Consider the following 11,357-nt stretch of genomic DNA (forward strand, 5'->3'; position numbering starts at 1 on the left):
TAATGTTGAGTTTTAAGAGCCAGTCTGACCTAGGGCACTCCAGAAAAGAAGAAAGGAAAATCCTGTGGACCCCCTCTACATGGGGGTGGTACCCCAACTCACAGCTATAGAGAAGGCCTGGTGTCTGCAAGCTCCTCAGCTACCAGAAATGGCTTGATGATCCTTTATCTTTTCTTCCCCTCTTCTCGCCCCTATGCATGTCCCCTTCCTGAAGCACCCATTCAACGTATGGAGAACCAGAGAAGGGAAGAAGGCTGGCCTCAGCCTTCAGTGCCACCTTTTTAAGGGAACAGGTGGCACCTCTCAGGGCTGTTTCTCCCAGACGGGCCTCTATTCTGCATGGTTCCTGGCAGCAGCAGGTGAAAGGCGCTTGCCAGCTGCTCCTCTATCCACCACAGGGTAGCTTGTTCCATTCTCTCCTCTACCCCCTCCTCTCCCAGAATCCAGGCCACCAGATGGCCTGAGCAGGCTGTGTTTATCTGGGGCCATGGAAACCTGCAGCTTCCTTTTCCTATCACTCTGGGTCAGGCGCAGAGCTGGAGCCCAGCCTCAGAGCAGTGATGCCATGGGATGGTGGTTTTATTATTCGTAATCCCTGAGCCGTCAACCTGCGCAAGTCCCTGGCTTTGCTCCCCTGAGCAGCTTTTTCCAGTCACCATGGAGACGCCTCTGTTCCCTCTGAGGTCTTGGGATTAAGTCAGACAGGGAGGGTCCCAGGAGACTCCCTTTAAATCCTAGAGCCCCAAAAGCGCATGTCAATTGCCATTCCCTTCCTAGTCTGGGTTTGCAAAGCCAGTGCTTGGGAAGTATTTTTTTCCCTCCTAAAGAATTTGCCTTTATCAATGAGGCTAAGATGGTAAAGCCTTGACTTGATGACAATCTCCTATTTCAAACAGCCGCATTCCCAGGGGCATGTTTTTCTAGGTAATTGTGCTTTTCCTAAAAATAGAACTCACCATTAAGAAATAACCACTAGTATTACTAATAATCACTAACATTTATTGAGCTCTGTCTTCGTTTACCACACTGCCTCTCGACAAAGCAACTTAGCTAACATTTACCTGTTTCCAAACACTGCTTGCTCTATTTTAAACTTTCTCAGAGTTAGAACTTCTCAGTTTTCAAGTTCATTTTTTAACCATCTTGTAAAAAGGGCTCTGCTTAGCCTGTCTGTGGCTGTCTGAATCTCTACCTACTTCCCCATCCTCCCCTTATCTCCTGGCTTGGAGAAACTGCCATCAAGCTCCACAAAGCAGGCGGGCTGGGGCGGGTGTCCACTTTCTAAAGTATTTCTTTCTCTACCTGCCCGCCTCTCCTCCATCCTGGTATTTGTCCTACAGAGCCTTCACACAGGTAGGTGCTCAGTAGGGATTTGCTTTTAGGCTGCCTTGTGAATGAGCCTGAAGTCACTAAGACTCAGCTCTGGCGGAACTCAACTTTCAAAAACACCTTCCCAAAGAATCCCTTTTATCAATATTTATTGAGTACCCATGACGTGCCAGGTTCTGGGTACTGGGGATCCAGCAATGAGCCAGTGCCCTCCTGGAGGTGATTACATTCCGGCTGGGAGACAGGCAACAGACAGAAAAATAAGATTGAGCGATGTGGAAGAAGAAAAAAAAAAAGTGGCAAAGAGTAAAGGGGATGGAGATGAACCTGGGCATGCCTCGTTGATGCTGTGAGATTTGGAGGACATAGGTCCAGGAAGGCACAGACCGAAAGGGAGAGAAGTGGTATTTCTGGGGGACACGGCATCCGGGGGTTCTTTTCACCAGGAGGCTCCCTTGAGAGCTCGCTGTCTGGCCAACGTCTTCCCCATCGCAGCAGATGCCCTCAAAGCACCAACCAGGTCTCCTGAAGGCGGCCGACCAGAAGCCTCTAATAAGCTCCGCGCGAGAGGAACGCCGGGAGCTCTGCTCACTTCCTCCCCGTGGCAGGCGCTAAAGGTCAAGCGGAACCAAAGTCTCGAGGGAAGAGCGAGCCCACGGACCGCGGAAGAAAGCGCCCACCGGAAGCGGCCCCGAGACCCGAACATGGCGGCCATACGGTGGCTGCGCTGGGGCCTGAATCGAGCCGAATCCTGGCTGCTCCCGCCGCCCGCGCGCTGCCCCCACCGGACTCTGAACAAACAGGTAGAAGGCACCGAATTCCAGAGCGTCTACAGCCTGGACAAGCTCTACCCCAAATCGCGCGGCTCGGACACCGCCTGGAAGGTTCCGGTGAGCCGGGAGGGCCGGACGGAAGGGGCGTTTCCTGGACTCTGCTGGGTGACGTCGGGCAGCCGGGGCCCCATTGGCCGGGCGTGCTGCTAATTCAAGAGACGGACGCGCTCAAACATGGCGGTCGCCGCGGGAGGAGGCTGGTTGCCCGAGCAACCGGGGGACTGGGGCTGCTGGGCGGTTGGCGGCACCCCGTGTGGCTCGAGGTGTGCCGGCATCGGGAGAGCATGCTGGCTATGCTTCTTACAAGACCACCAGCTTTTCCGCATTCATTCCCCGTCCCTCAGGCCCAAATGCTCGTCCCAAGGGAAAAGTGCCCTCCGCAGAGGACAATTAAGGCAGGAAGCTGCCAAGTAGCTCCCTTTTGGAGCCTTTTAGCAAGTGACGTTGTCCTTAGCCTCTAGTAACCCCGGCACGCCTGAGGAAACAGGGCTTCTGGTTCGTTGCCTCAGGATACCTTTATTGACAGCCCGCTGTGCGCAGGCGCTGTATCTGGGCCCGGAGCTGGAGAGTTTGGACCCACCCAGTTCTGTGGAGTTTCCACCTACAGGATTGGAAGAGAGCGTTCATTCATTTATTCATTCATTCACTTATTCATTCATTCACTCACTTAAACTTCTGTTGAAAGCATGGTGTATACACGATGCTAGGCATGGGGACAGAGTAGTGAACAAAACACAAAAATCCTAATGCTAGTGGAGCTTATCTGCTTAATGGAGGGAGACAGACAATGAATAAAATCAGTAACATAGAGTATGTGATAAGTACTTCGGAGAAAATAAAGTCCAGAAGGGAGAAGGAGTGCTAAGGTAGGGGGTGGGGTTACAATTGTAAGTAGGCTGGTCCGAGGAGGCCTCTGAGAAGATGATGCTTGAGTAAAGACCCGGGAGAAACAAGGCAGCAGCGAGCCGTGAGAAGAGCGGGGAGAGGAGCATCCCTGCGGAGGGAACAGCAGGTGCCACCCCCCTCAAGGCAGTAGCATGTTCCGCTGGTTCAAGGAACAGCAGGCAGGCCAGCGTGGCTGAGCAGGGGGGTCAGATATGAAGCTGAAGGGGAGAAGGCTGGGGGGAGGCCTTTGTATAGGGCTTACAGGCCTTTAGTTTTGCCCTGAATGTGATGGAGGCAGAAGAGCGGAATGATCCAACTTAGTTTTACAAAAATCACTGTTCTAGAGAAGAGATTGCAGAATGGCAAGAACAGGAAGACCAGTGAGGAGATTGCAATAATATAGGCAAGAGGTGATAAGCAGGGTGAAAGCAATAGGAGTCAGGAGAATTGGTCAGGTGCTAGATAAATTTTGAAGGGAAAGCCTACAGGATTTGCTAATGGATTTTCTCTGAGAAGTGAGATTAAGAGAGGAATTGAGGTCTAGGGCCTTGAGTAATGGAAGGATTGTGTTGCCATTAATGGAGACGACAGAATGGTAATAGCATTCGTTTGTCTGTTCGTTCATTCAACAGAAAGTTTCTCGTGCACCCACTGTGTCAGACACTGTTTCAAGCACTGCAGATACCACCACGATAAAACAGAGTTCCCACTTCATGGAGTTTATGTTCTAGCGCAAGGAGCAGACAGTAAACAAATGGGGAAAACATACCAGAGAGCGAGGAGTAATGAAGAGAACAGAGTGCTTGGATGTGATAGCCAGGGGGCTACTTCAGGTTGTTAGGAAGGGAAGTCCTCTGTGAGGAGGTCTGAGGCTCGAGAGAGGAGACCTCGAATAGCAGTTGGCTTTACCTCAAGAAAGAGGTTTGAGTTTGAGCCAGAAAGTTGGGAGTCATCAACAAAGATTTTTTTTTTTTTTTTAAACATTGAAGTGCATACTTTATTTATTTTTTTTTTTAAAGAAATTCACATTCTTTTTATTTATTTATTTATTTATTTATGGCTGTGTTGGGTCTTCGTTTCTGTGGGAGGGCTTTCTCTAGTTGCGGCAAGCGGGGGCCACTCTTCATCGCGGTGCGCGGGCCTCTCACTATCGCGGCCTCTCTTGTTGCGGAGCACAGACTCCAGACGCGCAGGCTCAGTAGTTGTGGCTCACGGGCCCAGTTGCTCCGTGGCATGTGGGATCTTCCCAGACCAGGGCTCAAACCCGTGTTCCCTGCATTGGCAGGCAGATTCTCAACCACTGCGCCACCAGGGAAGCCCCAACAAAGTTTTTTTTTGTTTTTGTTTTTGTTTTTGTTTTTTAATTTGGTGGCGCCCAGCTTGTGAGATTTTAGTTCCCGCACCAGGGATCGAACCAGGGGCCCCAGCGGTGAAAGCACTGAGTCCTAACCACTGGACCGCCAGGGAATTTCCAAAGGTGGTATTTTCAAAGAAGATGGATGGAATGTTCTAGGGAAAGAGAGAAGAGGAAGGATTTCAGGACATTTCAGTGCTTAAAGGTTGCAAAGAGCAAGCAAAGGAGAGTGAGAAAGTCACGGGGAGGTAAGAGGAAACTGGAGAGGCCAGCGCGGAAGGAGGGGGAGGAGCGCGCTTCAAGGAGGGCGCAGTCCAGGGTCTTCTACGATGCAGAGGTGGAGTAGGGTGAGGATTTCACCCCCAGACAATTCTAAGATGAAAAGGGATGAAGGGACTTCCCTGGCGGTCCAGTGGTTAAGACTCCGAGCTTCCAGTGCAGGGCGCGCGGGTTCGATCCCTGGTGGAGGAACTAAGATCCCACATGCGGTGCAGCGGGGCGGGTGGGGGGTGGGGGTGGGGCCCGGGGCCCCCCTCTCCCCCGCAAAAACGGAGTGGTGGGTGATGAAGGCAGCCAGAGCGGGGACAGATGAAGACACTTTGAGCTTGGGGGGCCAGAAGAGCCTCAGAGTGGGTAGTGTTTGCACCGGGCCTGTGGATGTGAGGATTTAAGGCTTCGGAAGAACAGCTCGGGAGAGACGTGAAGGTGAGAGGTCCTGGGGTGAGTAGGTCAGCTTGACACAAACCCTCAAGGCAGATGTGCTAGTCACTGTTGAAGGCAGACAGCCCTACATGCGAGCCTCCCGTGGTCTGGGGAGGAACAGGGGACCCATGGTTTGTTGCTCCAGGTTGGCAGAGGGTGTTCCTTTTGGAGTCTGCCTGATGCACATGTACTGTGGCACCTTCCCTCCCCTGGGCGCTGGTGGTTCCCGACACTAGCTAAGTGGAGTCAGGGGGCAGCGGCAGGGAAGGCTGGAGAAGTCAGTTCCATTTTCCTGGAGGAGTGTTTCTGAGGTGGTACCTCTGGAGTCTGGGGAAGATTTTTCTGTTATCCTGATACGATTTTGCTGGAGACCTGAAAATAGTTGTATTACATTCATGTCGTGGCTTTACATCATTTCTGTTTTGTTGCCCTGGACCAGTTAGGAGTCGCCCAGTAGGTAATATTTATTTGACACCGTGTATGTTGCATTACAGGATGATGCAGAGCAAGCCAGCAACGACATTCCCATAGGTGAGTAGTTTGGGTTTATAAAAAATCAGTCATTTCCTCTACCCCTCACGCGTTCCTTCCAGGTCTCTCCAAACCAATGAAAGTAAAGAAACTGTCTGGGGTTACAAACGCAGAGTCCTTTCAGCATTGTTGAGACTAGGAAGGAAGAAAGAAGTGAGGAGGCAGCCACTCCAGAGTGCCGTGCGGCGCCCAGCACGAACAGAGAGCTCCTGATGGTCTTGTGACGTGGAACAATCTTTACGATAGATGAGTTGATTGTTATTTGAAAAAAGTAAGGTACGGAAGCATCTATATAGTGAGCTACCATTTGTGTTTTACTTATATATATATCTGAAAGACACATTTCTGGATGTACACATAGATCTGAGAGGATGTGGAGGACCCTGGATACAGGGACTGCCATGGGGAGGGGAGGGGAAGGGACCAACTTGGGAACTTGGTGGCTGGGGAACAGGAGTGGGGACTTCTCCCTGTAAACCATTTGCATAACTTCATAATTTTGTGCCCATCAAGCCTGAGGCGTGGCCTGTAAAGAAACAAGCAACGCTCCTGAGATTCAGAGAGTTTCTGGCGCCCACAGACAGAGAAGAGCAGCCAAAGGTGCCGGCTCCTGGTGGCCCCTGCTCAGGGTGACTCTGAAACAAGGAGGCCAGGTGACCACGGTCTAAAGCAGAGGAGCCGGCGTCCTGAGGCCGGCAGCTGTGTCCTGAGGCGGGAGGAGGCCGAGAACCAGAGAGAAGAGAGGCTGTCTCTTGACAGCTTCGGGGGGACGGGCAGGCAGTGGGAATGGCCAAGGGGCCGCTCCTCACCTGCCTCTGCCCGTGTTCTCCGAGAGGGTCCCAGGCCTCCCCGTGCCTGGCTGGCCTGTACGGATGCAGACAAGGCCACCAGCCCCGGGGTAGATCCGCCCCCCTCCGCCCCCGCGGAACCACACGTATTCCTCACCTGTTCAGAAAAATGAGTTCATTTGATTTTTCAAAGGGAGGAAAGCCTCTCAGAAGCCATCTGGAGAGGTCACCGCTGCCCGCTGAGGCCCACTCTCCGCCGCCACGGGGCCGCACTTCCTCACCCCCCAAATCTCCTGCAGCTCACCATGCAGTCCTCTGAAACCTTTCCACTGCTGTGCCTTCCCGGCTTCCCTCAGAGACTACGAGGCTGCCTTTCATGAATTACAGAAATAGAAGGAAGAAACCTCATTTTACAGATCCAAAACAGACCAACAAAACCAAGACCCAGAGAAGCGGTGGGAGTTTGTGGAGGTCACAAAGTCAGCCCGTGCCGAGCTGGTGTTGGAAGACGGGGCTCCCAGCTCCAAATGGAGCGCTCATTCACCCAGCAGGTGTTTTCGTCCACTGACCGCGACCGAGGCCCGGGGGTGCACGCGCAACTCACGAGGAATGAGACCCACCTCCCCTCTGGGGGGGTCCACATCCACCGCATTTTCAGAATACAACATTAAACTCAGTTTGTCCCTTAGCTTGAGCTTTTGAAAGAGTCCTTGCCTTATTTTTTTTTTTTAATAAGTCTTTTTTTTTTTTTTTTTGTGGCTGCTTTGGGTTTTTGTTGCTGCGTGCGGACTTTCTCTAGTTGCAGAGAGCGGGCTACTCTTTGTTGCGGTGCTCAGTGATGTGGTGGCTTCTCCTGTTGCGGAGCACGGGCTCTAGGTGCACAGGCTCAGTAGTTGTGGCTCACGGGCTCTAGAGCGCAGACTCAGTAGTTGTGGCGCTCGGGCTTAGTTGCTCTGCAGCATATGGTTTTTTCCCGTACCAGGGCTCGAACCCGTGTCCCTTGCATTGGCAGGTGGATTCTTAACCACTGTGCCACCAGGGAAGCCCAAGAGTCCTTGCATTAAAACAAACAAACAGCAAAAAGCGAGGGCAGTCAGATTTAGTGGAATGTACTAGACCACAAGCAGACAACCTGGGTTGTAATTTTACCTCCTCTGCTCTCTGTGTGGCCTTGGGAGACTCTTGATTTTAGTTTTGACATCTGTAAATAATCTCTGACTTTACTGATCTGAATGTTACGTCATTGAAAGAGAGAGGAATAGGGATACTGACGTTGACGGTAAATTAGCAGTTTGCATGTTTTGCCCTGTGATAATATTTTGTTGGTGTGTGTTCTGTTTTTCAGATCGCTTGACAATATCTTATTGTCGGAGTAGTGGTCCTGGGGGCCAGAATGTTAACAAAGGTACAACAGTGCCTTGTTTTCTTTCACTTTAAAACTTTGCTGAGAGATGGACTTGAGGACTTCTGTGTTTACATTCATGTGGCAATAAAGGGATTGTTTTTTCAGAAGCTTAAATACCGCCAGTTTATATAATAACCCTCTTTATTCTTTTGAATGCGGTCTGATTCTCAGACTCTCAGTTGTGGGTTGCTAGGACTAGGATTGGCTTGGGAGTCTAAGCAAAGGGAAGTCACAGTGTGAGTTGGCAGCCAGCTCCAAGAACAGGTTTCCTTCACTCTTATGGAGCTCCCCCTCCCTGCTCCTCCACCTCCCCACCTCCCCCCTCCCCACATTCTTTTCAGAATCCAATACCTTGTAAGAGAAAGAAAGCCCTAGGCATTTTGTTCCGGGAAGTTTATGTTTGTCTGGATGTGCAGGCTCATTCCATAGCCCGGTTTGCATCCCCGAGTTCACACAGCATAGAAACAGCCCCGGGTGCGTGTCTCACCTCCCTGTGGTTCAGAATCCGGTGGTCACCAGCCACCCGGGCACCGAGCCTGCCCGAGCGTCTCAGTGACCCGTGCCCCCTCCCTTTATTTACAGTGAATTCCAAGGCTGAAGTCAGGTTCCACCTGGCCAGCGCCGAGTGGATTGCAGAGCCTGTACGGCGGAAGATGGCGGTCACGGTAACCACGGCCCCTTCCTTTCTCTTTAACCCTCAGTCACTTTTAAGCCTTTACTCTGTAGAACTCTGGTTTTGCCTTTGTTCTCCGCAGCACAAAAATAAGATCAACAGGGCAGGAGAGTTGATCCTTACCTCTGAATGCAGCCGCTATCAGTTCCGAAATCTGGCAGATTGCCTACAGAAAATTCGAGACATGATCACTGAGGCCAGCCAGCCAGCCAAGGAGGCATCCAGAGAAGATGCTGTACTTCAGAAAATCAGGTACTGGAAAATTCCCTGAGCTTCTGTAAACCAATTCGTGTGGACAAGGGGCTACCCAGGGAAGAAGGGAGGCACGGTGAAGCCCACGACCTGCCAGCAGGCAGGTGGACAAGCTCCGGGAACGGGAGCGACTCAGACCCGGAGCGGAGGCTCCCGGGCCGGCGCCTGCGGCTTCGGCTGCTCTGCTTCCCACTCAGCTGCCAGCTCCTCTCACCACTCTGAGAACCACTGATTGGGCATCTGGGCATAACTGTGTTCTTCTTTGTTTTCAGGGTAGAAAACATGAATCGGGAAAGGCTGAGAAAAAAGAGAATAAATTCTGCCATAAAGACAAGCAGGAGGGTAGATGTGGACTGAAATCATGCCCTCGAGCTGGCAAAGACCCTCTTTAGGGCCTCCAGGCAGCTGCCACCGAGGGAGCTCTAACACCATCAGGAGACGTGTGTGTTGTTTGTTGTCAGTGCTTGTCTGTAACATTGCAACCATCTCAAGAATGTTCATCTGGAATGAGGGTTGTAGGCACTGGTTGCAGAGGTCTTTATAGGCAATTACCATGTTGTCAAACCTCTATTATCCATTTAATATATTAGTTGCAATAAAGTTCTAAACTCAGTGGGCTTCCGCTTCTCAGAATGCTTCAGAACAGAATTCCTCCCTTTTCTCTCAGTTGAAATCTGCCTAATAATTATTGACTGGCACTGACTGTACAGCCCGGGGGTGGGGCACAGAGGGATGAGCCCTTCAGGAACACAAGGGCAGAAGGGCTGACACAGGTGCATGGGCATCAGAACTGGGCCTGGAGACAGGGGTAGAATATTAATCAGTAGAGAGCCGGGAGGACATGCCAGTTGAAAGGAACAGTGTGAATAAAGGAGACCAGAGAAAAGGCTGCGGTGGAGGAAATGATGAGGAATCCATCTGAATGGGGGATTTGTGCAGGTCATTGTGAGAGGTGAGTCTGGAGAGGGAGATAGAAGTTCAAGGTGCAGGGTCTCGAGTTCAAATTGAGCAATTTAGATTTTTTTTCTTTTTTTTAATTTTATTTTTATTTATTTTTGGCTGCGTTGGGTCTTCGTTGCAGTGTGCGGGCTTCTCACTGCGGTGGCTTCTCTTGTTGCGGAGCACGGGCTCTAGGGCACAGGCTCAGTAGTTGTGGCGCACGGGGTTAGTTGCTCCATGGTATGTGGGATCTTCCCGGACCAGGGCTTGAACCCGTGTCCCCTGCATTAGCAGGCAGAGTCTTAACCACTGTGCTAACAGGGAAGTCCCGATAAGTGACTCTTATGAAATACAAAAGATGTGGAGACAGGGTCCCTGTCCTCAAGGGACTCAGCCCAGTAGGGAGCTGAGGCTCATATACAAGGAAGTGCAGCATTCTTTGGTTCATTAATTCAACAAATACTTACTGAATACCGGCCAATGGGCCAGGTCCTGGGGAATCAGCAATGAACAAAACAAAAGTCCTTTCTTCCAGAGAACTTCCATTTGATCAGAGGATGATAAAAGCTAAGAAGAAAAATGGATTCCTGTTTGGGTAACATGACCTAAAACATGGTAAATAACACAAGAAAGGTCTAAATAGATTTTGGGAAGGAACTAGTTCCAGCTGGATGGTCAGTGAAGATGTACTTGATGTGCTTGAGATGGGATGGAAGAAGGGGAGGGGCTGGCCAAGGGAGCAAGGTAAGAGCTTGTCACCTGGAGGCTCCAGTGATGGCCAAAGGCCCTGCCTGTGGCCGGGACAGTAAACCATATTATTGAGAGAATGGGCTGTGAAGCCAGCTGCCCTGGATCAGCTCCTGACTTCCACCACCCCCAGCTGTGCAGCCTTGGGCAAACTACTCAGCCTCTCTGAACCTTAGCTTCACCATCTATAAACTAGGGATGATGTTATCAGTGCCTACCTCGTAGGGTAGTAATGGTTAGTGGCACTGAGCCTGTACCCAGGGAATGTTAGCCATGATTGACAGTTTAGCCATGATTAAACAGTTCCAGTTTGGCTGGAAGCCAGGGGGTGAGGCGCTGTGGAAGACACACCTGCCACCTTGAGTGGGAGCCAGGTCTAGAAAGGCCTTAAATGTGACAGCTAAGACATTGAGACTCTACCCCTACAGAAGCTGTCAGGGGAAGATTAATCTGACTGTGACTGAATGAGAAAAGACTGCAGGGAAGTGGACACAGGTTGGCGGACAGACCCACGTGAGCAATTAGGGACCCATCCTGGAACTAGGGCAGTGGCTACTGGCATGGAGAGAAAATAGCAGATGCAAAAGGGTTATGGGGACAGAAAATTGGCTTGGGTGAAATGCGAGCTGGTGTGTGACAAGGGGGTGGTGCTGAGCTTTCAGCCAGGAAAGTCACCGAGGGAGCAGGCTTGGGATGGTTGGATGATGGATATGGTTTTGCCTTCGAGGAATTGACTTTGTGGGGCCTGAGGAGGAATGCTTAGGTGGAGATGCCCAGGAGAGGGAACGGAGCTGGAGCTGGGGAGTGAGGTCAAAGCTGGAGATGCAGGACAGACGGCACAAGTAGAGTCTTGGGAACGGAGGAGCAGTTGAAGATGAGGCAAGGCAGGGAGACGCTTGGTGAGATGATGGTGGCGGGA

The 11,357-nt window shown here is 51.3% G+C and overlaps 1 protein-coding gene across 2 annotated transcripts; it reads left to right on the forward strand.

Moving 5' to 3' along the window:
- Positions 1–1,481: 1,481 nt before the first annotated feature.
- Positions 1,482–9,364, forward strand: MRPL58 (mitochondrial ribosomal protein L58). 2 transcript variants are annotated; one of them, XM_082371758.1, is made up of 6 exons: positions 1,483–2,219; positions 5,598–5,634; positions 7,768–7,827; positions 8,410–8,492; positions 8,583–8,752; positions 9,025–9,364. In XM_082371758.1, the coding sequence occupies exons 1-6, from the start codon at positions 2,034–2,036 to the stop codon at positions 9,107–9,109; spliced, it is 621 nt and encodes a 206-aa protein (XP_082227884.1). In that variant the 5' UTR covers positions 1,483–2,033; the 3' UTR covers positions 9,110–9,364. The 2 variants fall into 2 exon arrangements, with proteins under 2 accessions (XP_082227885.1, XP_082227884.1); XM_082371759.1 differs by lacking the exon at positions 7,768–7,827 and having other exon boundaries at positions 1,482–2,219.
- Positions 9,365–11,357: the final 1,993 nt, after the last annotated feature.

Source organism: Balaenoptera borealis (assembly GCF_965194805.1).
Source record: "Balaenoptera borealis genome assembly, chromosome: 20".
NCBI classification, from domain to species: domain Eukaryota; kingdom Metazoa; phylum Chordata; class Mammalia; order Artiodactyla; family Balaenopteridae; genus Balaenoptera; species Balaenoptera borealis.